The sequence below is a fragment of the Chenopodium album genome, chromosome 22 (assembly GCF_948465745.1).
Source record: "Chenopodium album chromosome 22, dcCheAlbu1.1, whole genome shotgun sequence".
Taxonomy (NCBI): Eukaryota; Viridiplantae; Streptophyta; class Magnoliopsida; order Caryophyllales; family Amaranthaceae; genus Chenopodium; species Chenopodium album.
Genome location: NC_137855.1, coordinates 25,722,179 through 25,742,544, shown reverse-complemented (window position 1 = coordinate 25,742,544; position 20,366 = coordinate 25,722,179). Strand labels below are relative to the sequence as shown.

At 36.1% G+C, this 20,366-nt stretch overlaps 1 protein-coding gene and 1 non-coding gene across 2 annotated transcripts; both read left to right on the top strand.

Moving 5' to 3' along the window:
* Window positions 1-1,309: 1,309 nt before the first annotated feature.
* Window positions 1,310-1,415, top strand: LOC145606436 (small nucleolar RNA R71). The gene has a single exon (XR_014105313.1). It is a non-coding gene; the product is annotated as a small nucleolar RNA R71 (small nucleolar RNA).
* Window positions 1,416-5,034: 3,619 nt separating this feature from the next.
* LOC145606325 (putative phospholipid-transporting ATPase 8) lies at window positions 5,035-20,177 on the top strand. Its single transcript, XM_081662338.1, has 11 exons — window positions 5,035-5,922; window positions 11,674-13,019; window positions 13,607-13,717; window positions 13,822-14,098; window positions 14,288-14,376; window positions 14,502-14,610; window positions 14,688-14,936; window positions 15,054-15,179; window positions 19,012-19,110; window positions 19,207-19,398; window positions 19,480-20,177. Exons 1-11 carry the CDS (start codon window positions 5,527-5,529, stop codon window positions 20,011-20,013), a joined length of 3,528 nt encoding a protein of 1,175 aa, XP_081518464.1. The 5' UTR covers window positions 5,035-5,526; the 3' UTR covers window positions 20,014-20,177.
* The last annotated feature ends 189 nt before the right edge of the window (window positions 20,178-20,366 follow it).

Here is a 20,366-nt window from a genome sequence, read left to right as displayed (position 1 = left end):
ATTGATTTGATGATTGATATTGCTTTCAATATGATTTGTGAGTAGTCACCTAGCCAAGGGTGTGGGGATGGTGTAGTTGTTGATTGATTCATGCTTATGATGTTGGGGTTTTGTTAATGGTGATTAAAGTCTTTGTATGTTTGATATTCTTTAATCTTCTTGCAAGTGCACATTGTTAGTTGATTAAAGGTGAATCTTTGCTAACAAGAAACGGAAGTTGACTTAGTTAAGGTTCATTGTTATCGATAGTTCTTTAATTGCACCTTCTAATATATGGGTCTAGTGTGGAAACATAGAGGCTATGTTAGGAGAATTTGATTAACCCCGGAAGGCGGTTAGATTGAGCTTTAATTCGATATTCTTACATGCTTAGTTTACCATTGCTTTGCTTTCGTGTTATTGCATGATCAATTGGCAACTACATCTACCTACTTCCCTTGGTGCTTAGTTATATTGGTTTTTAATCATTCTTAATCTCTAGTTTAATTTCTTAGCTTTTCACGCTTCTCGTTCCGAGGTAGCTTAAGTATTGAGTAGTGAATGTGGTGTTTATGCATGTCTCCTTGTGGTTCGACCCCTATACTTTCCTTATACTTGTATTAGGTTTGTTTAGGTGTATAAATTATATTTGATCTAAGGAAAGACTTTTGACGACACGTTATTCCCTTGTCAAATTGTCCCCCACCATGGTATTGGTTACCATAACAACCACCACTTTGGTTCCAACCACGGTTTCCACCTTGATTCCAATTCCCCATTTGATTGGAGTTTGGCCTCAAGTTCCCTACATTTTCCATTCTAGGAGCAAAATTCATAGCATTGACATCTTCTACATTATTATCATGTTCATAGGGAGGGGGTTGAACTTCACAAGCATACACACAATGGGAGGTATCATGATCATAGGTTTCACAATTTGAGCAAAACATGCATCCTTGAGGCATTTTATTATAAGAAGAGGGGGGAAGAAGTGGTCATACCATTGCCTCCCTTGGTTGAAGGGGAGGTATTACCATGAGGGTTGGACCTTTCTTTGATCATTTCGTCCATTTGCTTTGCCATCTTGGAGATTTGGGAAGAAAGGTTGTTGATTGCGTTGGCTTGCTCCAATGCATAGACACCCTTGCTAAAAGTAGCCTCCCTTTCTCCTTCATACCAATCATCATAATGCTTTGCGACCTCCTCTATGATGCATTCCACTTCATCCTCTCCTTTGTTCATGATTGGACCGCCGGCTGCGGCATCTAGGCTTGTTCTCCCTTGAGGTGAGAGACCTCCATAGAAAGTGTGGATGAGTTGATACTTGGGTATCCCATGATGTGGGCATTGACGTTGAAGCTCTTTGTACCGGTCCCATGCCGCACTTAGAGTCTCACCACCTTTTTGCCGAAAACCTTGAATTAAGGACCGAGCCTCGGCGGTCTTTCTATGGTTATAAAATCTCCTCAAGAAAGCCGTAGTTACTTGTTCCCAAGTTGTAAGAGAATTAGGGGGCACCTCCTTCTCTAGCCATTCTAGACCTCTCCCAATTAAAGAAAATGGAAACATCTTGAGGCGGATATACTCTTGAGTCACTCCATTGGCTTTGATCGTGTCACAATACTTCTCAAATTCTTTCAAATGCTCATGAGGGCTCTCAAATTTTCCACCCGAGAATTGTTTCCTCTCTATTAAAGCAATCAAATTGGGCTTGATTTCGAAATTGTTGGCTTGAGTGGTAGGAGTTAGGATCCCACTTTGTGCTCTAAAGGCTTCGGGAGCCCCAAGACGACTCAAAGGTATATTCTCTCCCATTTTAGAACCTTCTTCACTTTCGGACTTAAAGATTGAAAAGGGCTTGATTCCGGGACTTGATGGTGAATTAGGACTATCTAAGTCTTCACTTGAGGGTGAAGATGGTGGAGTATCTTCCAATTCTCTTACTCCTTCTTTCGTTGGGGTGTGAGAATTTCTACTCCTCGCTCTCGCTTCTCTTCGAAGTAAGGACAAAGATCTCTCTAGCTCCGGATCGATGGGAATCAAAGACCTTAAGCGGGTTCGTCCTCTGTTCATACAACAAAGCTAAGGAGAACGTAAGCACTGACAAGTAACAAGTAGTAGCAAATACTAACAAACAAGGAATGAGATAGTCTCAAATAAAGTAATGAAAAAGCAATGGAAGCCGTCTCCCCGGCAACGACGCCAATTTGACAAGGGAATAAACGCGTCGTCAATTGTCTATCCCTAGATGACACATGCATAAACACCACATTCACTACTTAAGACTTAAGCTACCTCGGGACAAGAAGTGTGAATAACTAAGAGATTAAACTAAAGATTAAGAATGATTAAAAATCAATATAACTAAACACTAAGGGAAGTGGGTAGATGTAGTTGCCATTTGATCATGCAATAACACGGAAGAAAAGCAATGGTAAACTAAGCATGCAAGAATATCGAAATAAAGCTCAATCTAACCGCCTTCCGGGGTTAATCGATTTCTCCTAACATAGCCTCTATGTTTCCACACTAGAACCATATATTAGAAGGTGCAATCAATGAACTATCGATAACAACGAACCTTAACTAAGTCAACTTCCGTTTCTTGTTAGCAAAGATTCACCTTTAATCAACTACCAATGTGCACTTGCAAGAAAATTAAAGAATATCAAACATACAAAGACTTTAATCACCATTAACATAAACCCAACATCATAAGCATAAATCAATTAACAACTACACCATCCCCACACCCTTGGCTAGGTGACTACTCACAAATCATATTGAAGACAATATCAATCATCAAATCAATAAGCATCAACATGATCAATAAGCAAGGAAGGAAAATCAAAATAAGCAAACAAAACTAAATACAAAAGTAAAGAAAGAAAGTAAGAAATTGCTCATTAATTGAAGATGAAGATTTACAAAGATTCAATCAAGCTCCTTCTTCAATATCCAAGTTCGTCAATGAAAATCCACACTTTCTCTCTCTACTAATGAAGTTTCTCTCTCTAGATTAGGGCTAAAATGTACATACTCCCTTCTTAAGCTAATCCTCCTCTATTACATTAAAAACGTTCTAAATAACCGCCTCTTACAAAACCGTACAAGTAGCTGGAATAAAAAGGTTAGTCCGACCGAATAGGGGGTAGGTTCGGCCAGACCACAGGGTAGGTTCGGTCGAACCCTGGGTAGGTTCGGTCGAACCCTCCTGATCTTGGTCTGGTCGAACTTGGGAGGTTCGGTCACTCCTGCAAAACTGCCATTTTCTAGCTTGAAACTGCCAAGATGGTTCGGCCGCACCTCAAAGCAGGTTCGGCCGCACCTAGGTTCGGCCACACCATTGTGGGGTTCGGCCGAACCTAGGTGCTTTTCCTTCCTTCAGCTCCTCTTGATCTTCACGCTCCCTCTCTATGGCACGCCGTGCATTCCAAGGTTCGTTCAACAAGGCCAAGAACCTACAGGACAACAAAGAAACTCTAGTAAAACCGACAAAAAGGGGAAAAAGAAAGGAAACATGAGAAAAGAAAGGAAAAGGCAAAACTAAGGTAAAAACGCTTAAAGAGGCTTAAACAAGTGCAAACGAGGGGAGAATCCTTTAGAGAAAAGGGGTGGAAAAGCGGCATAAATGCCACTCATCAACCTCTGCAATAAACTAAACATCCTCATCATTCGAGGAAATCTCCATGTCAACAGCCCCACCCTCGACATTAACCACCACACTAGACGACTCTCTTACGGCACCCACAGACGTAGAAGCCTTTGACTTAGAACCAACTTCCGCCTCACCATCACTACTACTATCAATTTCTATAACACCAACACGATCACTATCAACCCTAACCCTCTTATGCCCTGTTTTTCTTTTCAACACCCTTAAATTGAGAAATTTCAACTTCCAACACATCCAACGCCCGCCGTAAAACTTTACATTTCCGATCAGCCTCTGTACATACATGCAAGTTCACGGCTAAGGAATCTTCAAGTTCAGATTTCCTCCTTAACAACGACGGAAAATACGATTTTTGATGTTCGCCTGAAACAGGAGGAAACTTTGACGAAGAACCACCATTATAATCAGCCATCTCAAGCAGCAGATGAAAATTCAGAGGAACTCAAAGTGTGTCTCTTTGAGATCGTTTTTAGGAAGAAGAATTTCACAAAGAAAACCGCTTAAAAAAAGAAATAAATAGCAAAATGAAACCGTTATGTCAATTTCGTGTCTCTTCATCTGCAATTTGCAACGGTGAATTAGTGCCATTGAAAATCGTAATGCATGTTTCTTCTTATTCTGTTTGTAATAACACTGCAAACGTACTACACAAGAATAAGAATGAGAACATTCTAAAAATAGCAAAAAAGCTGAAAATATACTATGTACAATCTAATTAATAAAAAATAGCGTACTAACAAAATATCGCTTCGGAAAATCACTCGGGTATTTAAAACCTGTATTGTCTTTAAAAGAAACGGACTCGAAACTTTCAACTATAGAACCCAAAAAAGTACAACTAGCAAAACATTTTCACTTACTTTAAAATCTCTTAGATAAATTGAATTTTATTAAGTACACGTAACTACTGTTATTGGCTCTTTTAAAGTACTCGTTATTGTTAGATTGTTACACTACTAGGGAAAAAAAACATAACAATTCATTATCGCAGCGGAAAACCACTCGGAAGTTTAAAACCTGTATTGTCGTATGAAAAAGGGCTCGAAACTTTCAACTTTAAAACAAAAAAAAATTACAACTAGCGAAACATTTTCACTTACTTTAAAATCATCAAAATATTTATTGGTTTTTTTAAAGTACTCAATAATGTTAGATTGTCACACTAATAGGAAAAAAAACATAACAATTCATTCAAAATTCACGAAATATAATCATAAAAAATAAGTCATTATGTTCTAACGCAATAATACGATCGACAAAAAACAACCTTTGAAATTTTCCATATTGAACTATCGCGCGCGATGCGGCAGCTAGTCAAAAAAAAAAAAAAAAGGGATTTTGGACTGCTATTTTTTGGTTCGGGCAGGACGGCAGGTGTCAGTGCTTCTTCAGCTACAACTCCAAACACACTTTTTCAATTTTCTCTCTCTCTTCAATCAATTACAATGCTCACAAGTAAGAGATATTCCCGAACTCCATCTCAAAGTAATCAAAATTCCCCTATTTTGACAACAACCCTTCTATTATTATTTATTATGCATTTTTTTTAAACTTTTTTTTTTATAATGATTTTTGCTTAGTTACTGAAGCAGACAAATTCAACGTTCAAAACCCATACGTTACTTTAGGTCCTTTTTCTAAAAAAAATTGTTTATTGTTAGATATAGCCTTTTTTCACAGTTCTGTACTTTGGTTAATTTATGAGATCCTTTTGTGTTACATAAGTCGTCTGTAGTTGACGACTATGGTAGAAGCTTCAACAATTACGTGGGTATGTTAGTTGATCTACTAAATAGGTACAAAGAAATTGTTGTTATGTTTTGGTTCCGATAATATTATTATTTGACGAGATTTGGAAGGTTGTAACAAAAATGGAAGGCAGGAGCAGAAAAAGGGATGTATTACTTAGCAAATTGTATTCATTTGGATGTATAAAACCAAGTTTCAATGAAGAACATTCACAAATTGGGCAAAGGGGTTATGCAAGAGTGGTGCATTGTAATGATCCAGATAACCCAGAAGCAATTCAGCTAAATTATAAGGGGAATTATGTATCTACTACTAAATATACTGCTGTTAATTTCATACCCAAATCATTATTTGAGCAATTTCGTCGAGTTGCGAATTTGTATTTTCTTATTGTTGCTTGTGTATCTTTTAGTCCTTTGGCACCTTATGCTGCTGTTAGTATTGCTTTCCCTTTGGCTGTTGTTGTTGGAGCTACTATGGCCAAGGAGGCTGTTGAAGATTGGAGGCGAAAAAAGCAGGTACATTCTCTTTGATTTCACTTTTGAATTCTTGCTATGGATTGATAGTCTTGTATATGATTTTGGTTGGTTCTCATAATTTTTGCAATTGCTGAATTTTTCGGACCGTAAGCTTTGTAGGGATTATAATGTTTGTGGAATACATACTTTATGCGTTGATATAAGAATGAATCCTGGTTTGCATTTACGAATTCGTGATTAAGTAGACAAGAGATTAGTTTTCCTTGGTGCAAAGAATATCAACCTTTTTTTATTGTTGACTTTTTGGATTTGAAATTCGACTGTGTTTGGTTTGATGGAAACATTTAATATGAAATGATTTTCCATGGAAAATATTTTTACAAGGACCAGCCTAGAGTTTCTTTGTTTGATTTTTTACATGAAAAGTTGTAAGGATGGATGGGACGAGAGAATTGAGGAAGTAATGAGGAAAAGAGAATATGTGGCTTCCCTTCTTTACAAAAGGAATATGAATTTGTTCTTGTTCTTCCGAACAGGGCAATGCATTGATTTGTTCACTATACTACCATTCTCTATGTCCCTCTGTCAATAAGTAGCTTGCATCAAATTAAAGGTTTAAGGTTTGGAACTATGACCAAGGTAATACTATTTGTTATTTGGTTCCTAAAGTGCAGCTCTTTAGATTATGGAAATGGTGGGTTTGTGGTTATGTAGTGAATTCTGAAATTTTGGGCTAGATTTTTGTTGTTCGGAGTTCTGTAGTAAGTTGTTTGGACAGAAGTTTGGTTAGTGATGTTGTAAAGGGGTATCTCTTTCTGAGAATGTCTATCTTGGTTTATAAATCTAAACTAGCCTGTTGAAGGGCCAGGATGTCACTGCATACAATTGAGTTATCATATAACTCATTGATAAAGCTGGAGATGGCGTTTCTATCGATATAGGCACAGTGTGTCATGTCACTCTCACAGGGCTTTTATTTTCTTCAAAACTATCCTTGTTGCATTCTAAAATCAATTATAATATTCAACTATTTCCATCCCACTATCTATCTTTTCAAATCAACAACAAAAATCCTCAATCTCGACAATAGGTTTCAATATTAAACAGCAATGAAATATTAGCTTTATCATTAATAGGCAATGTAGGCGTTAGTCAGGTGGGTCAAATAGGAGCACCCAATCCTGGCGGGGGTCCAAGTTCGGTGGGTGGTGGGGTGGAGAAGAAAATCATACCCGCCATGGGGGATGTGGCGGGGGAGGATGTTAGGTTGTGCCAGCCCAAAGAAGAGATTTCTAAACTAGTAGGAGGATTGGAGGAAGAATGTGATATTGAAACAGGAATAAGTGGATGAATATGCAGTTGTTGAGTCATGGATTCCTTATTATGTATTTTGAAGACATATTTGTTGTAGGTTTATAAGTATTTTTTTAATTATTATTTGGAGTATATTTTTTGAGTTTAGATGATTGTGCAAGTTCAGTGAGTTTTTTTTTTTTTTTTTTTTTTTTTTTTTTTTTTTTTGGGTATTACTGTATGTACTACTCTTAATTTATTAGGCCACTTAAGAAGCTTCTTATTTTTTTGGAGTAGTTTTGGGAGGGGATGAGAATGTTAGGCGGGCAACATCCACCCTGCCACGGCCCACTGACATCCCTCTGATTTATGTTCTTCCCCAGCATAAAAAATTCTTCGAATTTCTCTTTCATATTTTCTGTGTGATCTTCTGGGTTTATACCCACCAACGATGAGGAAAAGCCCTCAATTAGAACGTGAGTAGGTGACAAATAACTCATGCTCCCATGTTCACAAATTCATTTTAACTTGATTCTAGAGCCCTAAATATCCGTTATCTTTTCCTGCAGAAAATACTCATCCATGAAGAGTAATGTGAAAATTTGGTGGATTACTAATCAGATTTATAAAAAATTCCTTGGAAGGTAGCTATGATACAAATTTTAAGTGGATTCTGGTCTTCCCTCAAAAGTTGCAAAACTTCTAGCTCAGTGGCCAATTGATAATCAGTTAGTTTAGATTAACAAGACTATTTCCTGGCATTGCATGGATAGTTTCTTGAAATCCACCACTAACTTATTGAAGAAAATATTAATCCTGTTCTTAATCATAAATTCTTGAATCTGGGCTTAGATTTCTTGATTTTGTCTTGAAAAGTTTGCTTTATATATGAGAAGGTTGAAGATTAATTGTGAACTTTGGATCAAGGGATGAAATTTCCTTCTTCTCTTCTGCCTCTTTGTATCATGACAACCAAAGAGAGTATATTCTAATAACTAGTATGTGTCTAGTGACCATCAAACTATATAAAATGATCATTTTATTGCTCTACATTCTCTTCATAGGGCTGTAGTGTGTAAGAAATTCTTAACTGTGAGGTCTAAGTTTAGCTTATATGTTGTTGGCTTGGTGTCTACAATTAGGTTGTTTAACTTTAGTTGCATGCTGAAATCCTTGAATGAAAAAGAGGAGGCGAAAAGTGTAGTAACCAATTAAATTGAATTAATCTGATCAAAGTGGTCATATCCTTGAAAAGAAACTTCACTTTAACTTCATAATTCACTAACTGTATCTTACTTCATAATTCAAAGTGGTCATATCTTACTTGCATATTAAGAAAACCAATCACTGACTTTCATGTTGTAGAGTATACTATCTCTCATAATTCACTAACTGTATCTTACTTCATAATTCAAAGTGGTCATATCTTACTTGCATATTAAGAAAACCAATCACTGACTTTCATGTTGTAGAGTATACTATCTCTGGTAACTCTTCCTTGGGTTGTAATTACTTGTGTATCAGTATTGGATACTGACATAGTAAGATTGTATTTAGGAAAGAAATCTGTGTCAACCTGGGAATGCCAAAAGGTACATAAAAAATATTGCAATTGAGAATTTGAGAATGAAGCTATGGGAAAACATACATTTCTGAGATTCAGAATATAGAATCACCATCAGCATGCTTAAGTTCTTGACACATTCAGCTTAGCAGCTTACATATCTGTGTCAATGATGACCAGTTACTGTCTGCCATATTTTGAATGCCTTTTTTTTTTTTTCCTTACAATTCTATTGGTGAAACTGTAACAAGTTTGAAGTTTGTCAAACATATGTGATTCCAAACCACCATCTTTAGTTTATATTTTTCATGTTGGAGAAGGTATTTAATATCCTTCCTAATAGGATAAGTTGAGCAGTGTACACACACATTTACACCAAAATATCAGTCTATGTGCCCTACTAAACCAACAATAGGAACAATTCTGCATAAACCGATTTGTCAATTTGTTCTTGAAGTCACGTTCTTTTGAGTAATGAAACTAACAAAATTCTTCAAAGCATATCAATACATTGGAATTTTGGAAAGAATAGAGCAGCAAACAGTTTGAAAGGCTAATAGCTAAGTAATGAGACAGAACAACTTGCAGCCTTCTTGAGTTCTTGTAAACGACAAGAGTTTTGCCACTATGTTTTTATTGGGGTTCCCTGTTTCTGCTGCAGTCATCAAATTCAAGTAACTGATGATTCAAGGCCCTTAACTGTCTGCATTTTCCTTGGAATTCTCATGTACTGAATTTTGTTCATTCTGGCAGTGTAGTAATCTTTGATCTCGTGTTCCGATTAATGCTAAAAAAGAACTAAAATGATAACTCATGGATCTGAAGGGTCAAAATACACTCACACCAAAGTTTGAAATCCTACTCAATTTTCTTCCTAGACTTTGGAATTTTAGGATTAAGTTATATCAACACCTAAGTTTGAAATTCTACATAATTTTCTGCCTAAACATTGGAGTTTTAGGATCAAGATTTTGATGTTATGGCCAAGAGGGGGAAGGCTGGCGCTCCTTTTAAATGGCAAGATTTGAATTCTTTTATGTTTATTGTTTTTAACTTGATTTTTTTGCATCAAACTATTGGTTTTGTGATAGTGTCTCTAGTTGAGACCGTTCAGCAAATTTATTCTTAAACTGCAGAAATCACAAAAGCTTGTTCTTTGAAATGATGAAGTGAAAATGAAAATCAAATGGAAATCTTCATTTCAAATTTGTTTGTTTGCATGTTCTCCTTGATGGCCTTTTTCTTCAATATGTATTAGAAAATAATAATATTAAAAAAAAACCTTCCCATGCTCAATTTCTCTTTGAGAACCGTTATCGCTGAATTTGACAAATATGTTATGAAAAATTGTTCTTTAAAAGTAGGTAAGACAATGAAGATCAATTAAGAAAATTTTAAGTGTAAGTAATGAGCTGCTAGTTAAGTAGCCCTATTGAATGATTATAGGCAAATTGATACCAAAGGAATGGTCTCATTGAATTGTCTCCCTGGCCCTCAGCCCTAATCTCATCTTTCGGGTGTAACTTTATATTTCATTCAAGATCATGTATAAATTATTTATTTGGATTGTATGGTGTCTACATTCTACACATGGGATAATTTGGTGGGTTTTTTTTTTTTTTTTTTTTTTTTTTTTTTTTTTTTTTTTTTTTTTTTCATCTTGGAACATGTTTTGGTTTCGTTCTAAAACCCAAGTTCCATTTTATTCAACTTCACTTATGTAGATTTAGTTTAGTTCTTTACAATTACTTAGGCTACAAAGTTGGTTGATCTTTTCAATTCAATGCCATGGACTTATCTTGTGCAATTCTGGGTACATTCTAGTATAGTATAATATTTTAAGGTTTTTATTAGTCGGACATCATCGTGGCTTGGGTAAATTTAATCAAAAATTAAAAGTGGATATTGCTACTGTGGTCAGTTGTAAAAGGATGAGGCTGTGGGAAGGTCCGCCTTGCGCTGAGACGCTTGGTGATTAGGGTAGAGCGCCTTTCTTTCTCTAAGCAAGTCACATTCAAAGAGGTGCACATAAGCAGTTTCCATTAAAAGTTATATACATATTTTTTTGAATAGCACCATTAAAAGTTATCTAGTGTGCCTCACTTCAAAGAGGCACACCGAAGTATGCCCAGGGCAAGCCTAGGCGCAGCAGTACCTTCATCGCCTGATTGCGCATTGAGCCTTTTTAGACATAGGCTGTGGGCATATCTCATGCAACTTTTGGGTCCATGATTTCAATATGATATCTCAATGTTTTCTTTTAGGGAATTCCGATTTCTTCTTTCAAGTATGAAAATATGCTGTGAGTATAATGTACATCTGTCAAGCATATATTTTTTTGGCTAGATCAAGGATACAAAGGAGGATGTTGCTAGAGGATGTATTGTTTTTTAAACAAGCATTAAACGATTCCATTTCAGACGTGGAGTAAGATTTCATACTACGTGGTCCTCTTAGATCCAGTTTTCATTTCAACTAGTTGTGTGTTGAGAAATTTGTAATGTTAAATTATGTTTCAGGAGGCTTATTTTATCAAAAGAATCTCTCCTCATTGAGATTGTTAAATTCTTTGTTATGTTGTGTAAATGTAAATTAGAATATTCAGTACTAATTACTCAATACAAAATGCATGAGTGTGAATTGTTGCCAAAATTTGATGTTATCTGCTTATGTTTAGTGCTTGCCTTGGCTCGTTTAGTTCTTTATATTTGTTTTCTTTTAATTTAAATTCTATTTTACATGCATTAATTTATTTTGTCTTCTGCTCCAAGCTATTATTTTTCTAAAATGAGCATACTGAGGAGATATTATGCAAATGAAATCCATGATTCATGCTTCATAAAAATCATTATAGATCTCTCGATGTTTCATACTTTTTCCCTTTATATTGATCTTGTCTAGTTAATCAATTTAAATTTTTTCAATTTGTGCAGGACATAGAGGCTAATAATCGGCAGGTTGAGTTATTTGATTGTAGCAATCAAATCTTTGTTAAATCTAAGTGGAAAGAACTTAGGGTTGGTGATGTTGTTAAAGTGTATAAGGATGAACATTTTCCAGCTGATTTGCTCTTCCTCTCTTCAAATTATGAGGATGGGATCTGCTATGTAGAGACCTCGAATCTTGATGGAGAAACAAATCTGAAGTTGAAGCATGCTTTGGAAGTTACATCCTGCTTGCAAGATGAAAGCTCCTTGTGTCAATTTAAGGCAGTAACCAAGTGTGAAGATCCCAATGAAAATCTGTACTCTTTTGTTGGAACCTTATACTATAATGGAAAGCCGTATCCTCTTTCTCTGCAACAACTTCTTCTGAGAGACTCTAAACTCCGGAATACTGATCATATTTACGGTGTGGTGGTTTTCACTGGACATGACACAAAAGTAATGCAGAATGCTATCAATCCACCATCAAAGAGAAGTGGGATTGAAAAACGATTGGATAAAGTCATCTATATTCTTTTCAGTTTTGTTATTGTGATATCCTTTACTGGGTCTGTTTTCTTTGGCATTACAACTAAGAAGGATATATATGATGGAAAGTTGAGGAGGTGGTATCTTCGACCAGATAAGGTTACTGTCCTTTTTGACCCAAAAAGAGCAGCTTTAGCTGCCTTTCTACATTTGCTAACTGATCTCATGCTTTATGGCTACTTGGTTCCCATCTCGTTGTACATATCCATTGAGATTGTGAAGGTCCTACAGTGTATTTTTATAAATCAGGATCAGCATATGTATTGTGAGGAAACTGATAGGCCTGCTCATGCACGTACTTCAAATTTGAATGAAGAGCTCGGTCAAGTACATACTATATTATCTGATAAGACTGGTACATTAACATGCAACTCTATGGAATTTGTGAAATGTTCCATAGCTGGTATATCATATGGACAAGGGATGACTGAAGTAGAGGCTGCTCTAGCCAAAAGGCAAGGGCAACTAATTCTCCCTGGGGCACTGGATGCAGTACGTGAGCACAATACCTCTGATAAGCCAGCCAAAGCTTTTAATATTAATGATGAACGCCTCATGAATGGAAGGTGGGTCAAAGAACCTCATCCAGATATGATACAGCAATTTTTTAGAGTCTTGGCAATCTGCCATACAGCCATTCCTGATGTTCATGAGGAAACAGGGCACACTTCCTATGAGGCTGAGTCACCTGACGAAGCAGCGCTTGTCATATCTGCAAAGGAACTTGGTTTTGAGTTTTTCAGAAGGACACAGACGAGCATATTTTTGCATGAGTTGGACCATGAGACTGGACAAATGATAGATAGGTGAGCTTCTATATTCCTTGGTTGGCATTTAAAAGAGTTGCAATATTTGCGTACAAATATATAGAGAATAAGCTCATTCTTGTTTGTTTAAGTCAAAATATGTGAACCATGGCCTGTCAGCTTTGAAGCAATATGGTGAATGAAATTATTATACTTGCTCACCATACATATACTTGATTTACTGAATCTGAAGTTAGAATACTTACTCCGTTTTTTTAACATTGCAAGGTTTGCAATAATTCTGACACTATATATTCACACATTCCTCTTTAACCACATATTATGATTTATACTTGAAGGTAAAATACAGTCATGTGAGGTCTAGTTAAATTCATCATAAAATATTTGTTTACATTTTCAATCTATTATAATAACCATTAATATTTGCAGCATGTTTTATGTGGATATAGTGATTGTATCAATAATTGAAATATTCATCTTTTGTTAATATTTTTTATTCTTTTTGGTTCAGTAAACAAAATATAATTGATCCTTAAGGACTTTTTCAAGCTGTTTTCAGTTCTAAATTTTCTGTTAAGAAAGATAAGCTATTTGTCTTGATTCTTAAGGACTTTTTCTATTTCCAGGGTGTATGAACTTCTTCATGTTCTAGAATTCAGTAGCTCACGCAAAAGAATGTCTGTAATTGTCCGAGATGAAGAAAAATCACTTCTCCTTCTGTGCAAAGGGGCAGACAGGTTGGGACAGAACATTTTATTTTTATTTTTTCTTTCTGGTTTATTATGAGTATATAAGTTTTATTTTAGAGGTTTCTTTGTTATTTAATTGTCTGTATTTGTAGTGTAATGTTTGAGAGACTATCTGAAGAAGGGCGGCAATTTGAAGCTGAGGTTAAGGCTCATATCAAGAAATATGCTGAAGCAGGTTTAAGAACCTTGGTAGTTGCATATCGCAAGCTTAATGAAGAAGAGTTTGCAAAGTGGGAGGAGGAGTTTCAGAATGCCAAAACTTCTGTAAGTGCTGACCGAGATGCACTGGTTGACGCAGCTGCTGATAAGATTGAAAAGCAGTTGATTCTACTTGGCGCTACAGCTCTTGAGGATAAGCTGCAAAAGGGGGTATATAATCTAACCATTTTGTGGATTCTCCCTCTTCTTGATGTATTTAGCTGGCATCGCCAATCAGCCTTATTATTGTTGTTGTTGTTGTTGTTGTAGTGCCTACTGCTATAATTCCAGCAGAGGAGAGCTAAAATTTGAAGTATAATTTCTCCTGTGTTGAAAACTATTGACCTCTTTGTGCAACAGGTGCCAGAATGCATTGAAAAACTTGCCCAGGCAGGCATCAGGATATGGGTCCTAACCGGTGATAAGTTAGAAACAGCAATTAATATTGGGTATGGTGATATTGTATACTAATGAATTTTCTTATGTGTTTTCTTATAATATGTTTAAAAAGACTATTGGATGAATTTGATTATGTGTGTCAAGATTTTTATGCTTTAAATTAAAACCATTGCAGTTATGCATGTAGCCTATTAAGGCAAGGTATGAAGCAAATTGTGATCTCACTGGATTCACCGGAAATAATTTCATTGGAAAGACGTGGTGACAAGGAAGCCATTGCAAAGGTCAATTGGTGTAAGCATAAATGTGTAATTTTATTAGAACTTTTTCTTGTTAAGCTTATAATTTTTACACATTACAGGCTTCCCTGGAGAGTGTAAGAAAGCAATTGAGTGATGCCAAATCTCAAATTAGTCATGCCAATTATCAATTTAGGATTGCCAAGTCTCAGAATAGTGTTTCAGAAGATCGCACTGAATTTGGATTGCTAATTGATGGGAAATCTCTAGCTTACGCTTTGGATAAAAATCTAGAAATATCTTTTCTTGACGTTGCAACTGGCTGTGATTCAGTTATATGCTGTCGTTCTTCACCCAAACAGAAAGCTCTAGTAAGATTCTTACTTGAAGAAACTTAATTCTCTTTAGATTCCTCTTTACAGTCGGTAGCAAATATTTCAAGTGCTACTGACCCCAAATAATCTGATAAAGATTTAGAAATTATACAGGTGACAAGATTGGTCAAAGTACGAACAGGTAAAACGACACTGGCAATCGGTGATGGGGCAAATGATGTTGGCATGATTCAAGAGGCTAATATTGGAGTTGGTATCAGTGGTGTGGAAGGAATGCAGGTAATGATTTCCTGCTAATACTTTCTAATAATAGGTCTGGAGAAATGATGTATACACATCCCCTGTACATATAGCGTATAGGGAGGTCAATCATTAATCTAAATCAATAATTTGATGGGAGCAGTGATACAGGGGAATCTGAGTTTGGATCTATATATTATCATATGGGTTCATGGACACATCTCCTCTCTAGAATTATTAGTGGGTCTGTTTGACATAGGAAATATGCATCTAAAATGTAGCATCTGGTGTCTTTCTTTTCATGGTTGTCGCTAAAGTAGTTTACAATGTATGGACAGTAACTAAATATGCTAGATTCCAAGAGAGAAGAGTGCTTTTAGATTGAAAAGTGACTATGAAGGGCTGAAGTTTTGGGTGTACATTAATGCAGCTATCTATCAACGAGTAGTAGATGCATCTTTTTAGTGGGATGGCTCTGTAGCCTTTTGTTTTTCCAGAAGACCAGAACTAGTGAAAGAACCAGCAGCGATAATTAGAAATTGATGCAGGTCATGCTGCTACCTAGGGGCCGTTTGATTCGTTTAGTGTAGATGGATTGGGTCGAAATCTCATATTAGGGAGGTATGGACTCTAAATCCCATGCTAATTTGAAGTCAGGTTTATATGTTAGAATTGTTTTCCATTTCATTAATGGAATGGAATGTAAATCTTATGATTGAAGTGGGAATGAGATTCTAGCGGGATGGGATAGAATTAGAAACCTCTTAGATTCCATACCTAAAAAGCCTAACTAAACATTAACATGGATAAAATGCATTTTAACTCCTTCTAATTCATTCCAAAAGGCCCAACCAATAAATCCTTAGTTTCTTTGAGGGGTTTAGGAATTTGAGGTGGATGCATGTGTCCCTAAAATATAAAGAAAAATAAATTCTTTATACCTCATAAAATATGTGGTACTTTTTATCTTGGTCAGCAACATAATTAAGTGAAGTTTACCATCATTTTTGGAGATAAATTGATTGCAATCTAGATCAGGTTTAACGCATAGATATATAGTGTAGTGTATAATGGGGTAGCTTATTTTTTATAATTATTATATACGTACATTATGATACAATGGATTGGGAATATCTACATGCTTATGCCATGGAAAAGTTTATTAGTTTTCAATAGTGAATAGGTTTTGGTTGGTTAAGTGAACCATATGTCTTATTTGTTTCCTTTAAGAAAAATTTGACTTGTATCTCCAACTTTGTTCATAACCTTCTATATACTTGCATATAGAGGTAAGGTGCATCTAAGGCAGGGACGTAGGGTTTTTTGTTCATTAGATTATTTTTTTTCTTCTCATTTTAAGATTTTAAAATGAGCAAAATCTTTCAACTTTAGTTTGGTAGCATGCGAAAATCTTAAAATTTGTTAATTTATTATTGGAGAATTTGTCAGAAACCACCTTAAAAAATACAAATTTTGTACATACCACTCTATATTTTTTTTGGTAAAACAAAATTGATTTAGGATTTTTTTTTCAACAACCACCTTTACCCATTCAACTCTCCACCACCACCCACACCAGTTTTGCCGCCCTACCACCCGCCCTAACCTCCCTCCCAACTCAAAACCACCCCTCACTAGTCCAAAACTCCACACTAACCACCAAAAGCCACCCACCCAACCCGAAAACCACCATTCTCTGGCCTAAAACCCCACCTTAACCACCACCAACCCCTAACTACCCCTCTCCGGTCTGATTTTTTTAGTCAGCGAGATGGCTGGAGCGATTTTCGAGTGGTTATGGTGGGAAATTTGGTTGGTGAGGGGTGATGTCTGGGTGACAATGGTGGTTTTCGTGACGTTAGGGTGGGGTTTTAGCCGGCAAGGGTGGTTTCGGGTTAGGTGGTGCTGGTACTCTGGTATGCGGTTTTCGGGTGGTTAGTAAGGGGTTTTGGGCTAGTGTGGGGTGGTTTTGAGGTGGTTAAGGCGGCCAAGGTGGAGTGACTGGCAGGGTAGGGTGGTCAACGCCGAAATAGTGGGTTAACCCATAAAATTTTTGGTAAAGGTGGTGGTTGACAAAACAAAATTTATACATACGTGTGTTTTAACCAAAAAATAATAAAAAATTATAAAGTGGTTTGTGACAAAATTTGTGTTTTAAAAGGTGGTTTGTGTTATTTTTGTTTGTTTCTTTGTTAGCGTCTTCTCCTTGATGATTGGTGAGTGAAGCTTATATCTTATAAAAACCTTTGTTTTGGTGAATGGAGCAATCAAAGTTTAACCCAGTGTTTATTTGAATCTTAAATGAGCCAAGATTAGGAAACCTTTATTGTATTTTATGTATGCAAGCTTAGGAACTTTGTTGATTGACCTTGAGAGTTTTTTTTTTTTCCTGAGAAAAGGGTAATAAAATTTTAAAAATATGTGTTTCTATACATGCACCCTAGAGGAAAGATTAGTAACTTGTCTGTTAGGGGTATACACCTAGCAGTGCCTCCCAGCTAGGCAGTTTCTATTCATGAGGCAAACCTCATTTACACCTCTGAATCTATTGGTTTTCCTATCTTTTGAGTCACACTTCACTGAGTACGAGTGTTTCTATACTAGGGAAGATGTTGATATGGTTACACAGGCAATTGTGCTTCATGCTCCTCGTGATCTCTAGTCTTTATGGACAATTATTACATATTTTGAAGCAAACAAAACTTTTGCGAAGAAAAATAATCAAAATTCTAAAATTAATACAATCAATTCATAACAAAGAAGTAATCTATCGTCAAGCTCCAACCATAGGTTAATCATTATTAATCCACCAAGAACTAATGAAATCATCATTAATCCACCAAGAACTAATGAAGGCTCACAAAGCACCCAAAGGTGATGAAGAATTAAAAAAAATTTCGGCTCTAAAGCTAACAAGCCTTTTGCGTTATACTTTGTATCCTAAAGGACAATCCATCCGTATCAATGGTGTGGCTACTTAACATAAAGATACCCTATTAACTTCTAATTTAGACATACAAGATGTATATTAAGAGCTAAGATTAACAATAGTAAAAATGAAGAAAATCTACATTGCATGCCATCAGCATAACTTATCTGACTGGGTCAGTTAACCTATTAAGTTGGCCAGTCCGGTAATGGAGAAGCTGGAAAACAAATGTTGCAGGACTGCAGGAGGTTGCTTGACCCAAGCAGTTCGATCGATTCTTGGACAGCTCTGACAAATTATTTTAAAGCATGTTAATCTCTTCCATTTTGTCATTTGGGCATGATCTATCATTGAAAAGCTCTTGAACCAACTTCATCTCCCAAGTGTCCTAACCTTAGTGAAAAAAAAGTATGCTTCAAAATAACCCATCTTCAAGCGATGAAGCTCTTATACTCGTTTTCATCATTCCTTCAATAAATCATTGTATTTCCTTCAATCACATACCATATTTTTTGGGTGCAATCTCAAGCTGTTAGAAACCATCCTATTTTTTAAGAGAGCCATCTCAATATTCATTTCAGAGCCAGAATGCCACCACATTGATTTCTGGTGATTTAACCAGAATAAGCCCAAGGGGCTCATGGAAGCTCCTTCATTACCTCATCTAGCTGCATTATGATTTGGCATTTGGGTACACTTTTCATTATTTTTATAAAGCAAAGCTCAAGAGTTTGATCTCCTTTATTTTTTTTATTTATTTTTTTCGGGTAAAGAAGAGTTTGATCTCTTGAAATCTACGGAGTAACTAATACAATTCCCAGTTAATATATCTTCCTTTCTTTTTATATTTTAATATTTTATCTGCATTTGCTACATTGCTATTAGTACAGAAATGCAGAAACTACATTACCTAGATTATGATTCAGTCAATGATTTGTGCAGGCCGCTATGTCAAGTGATGTCAACATTGCTCAATTTCGTTTTCTTGAGCGCTTATTGCTTCTGCATGGTCACTGGTGTTACAGGCGTATATCAATGATGGTATTGACCATCAAGCCTAAAATAACTAAAATGGTTATTTTGTGGATATCCTCTCTATAGCTGTTCATAGACTAATTTGGTTTTATTGAAATGCAGATATGCTACTTCTTCTATAAGAACATTACATTTGGGCTAACTCTTTTTTGGTTCGAAACACATTCTTCTTTCTCTGCTCAACCTGCTTATAATGATTGGTACTTGTCCACCTATAATGTCTTTTTCACTTCACTTCCGGTGATTGCACTTGGTGTATTTGATCAAGATGTTTCAGCACGGCTTTGCTTAAAGGTAGTAAACATTAAACCTTCTTCAATAAGCAACATAAATTGGAGTTTCCCATTACCCTAAATTTTCAATTGACTTTTGCAGAATCCTAACTTATATGCTGAGGGCATTGAGAATATCCTTTACAGTTGGCCGCGCATACTTGGGTGGATGTTCAATGGTCTCTGTAGCTCAATGATTATCTTCTTTTTGACCACTAGTTCTCTAAAGCACCATGCATTTCGGAGTGATGGCCGTGTGGTTGATTTTTCAGTGTTGGCAGCTACAATGTACAGTTGTGTAGTCTGGACTGTCAATTGTCAAATGGCACTGTCCATCAACTACTTTACTTGGATACAGCATTTCGTCATATGGGGCAGTATTGCCTTGTGGTACATTTTCCTGCTCATATATGGTACTCTTCCTCCTACCTTTTCAAAATCGGCTTATCTGGTTTTAGTAGAGGTCTGTGCTCCCAGTCCTTTATATTGGATAATTATCGTTTTTGTTGTCTTCTCCACTCTTCTCCCTTATTTCGCCTTTAGAGCTATCCAATTGCGGTTTTGGCCGATGCCACATGATGTTGTTCAGCTTGATCGGAATAGAGGTACAGGGAGTGATGTAAGTAATGGGACATAACATTAGGAGCAAAGGATGTAACATGATTGATGCATGTAGTTAGTATTTTATTTCGAATATATATATTTATATATATTATTTATACCATGACTTGGAGCTCTGTAGCCCTCAATTTGGATGCTGAGATTTTATCCTGTCATGGTTCAGGACTTCAGGTGAAGCTAATCAGGGATGCAAACCCATTGCCTCTATTAGAGATCTGGCCCTTGTTTACATATAATTGAGTTATCTTTCACTTTACTAGAAATATCTAATTTAATTGAATTATAAATTTCTGTGCTGGTTAATGAAAATTGCAAGTTTGTTTTGCTGGATGGAAGTACAATATGAATAATATTAAAAATGGGACATAG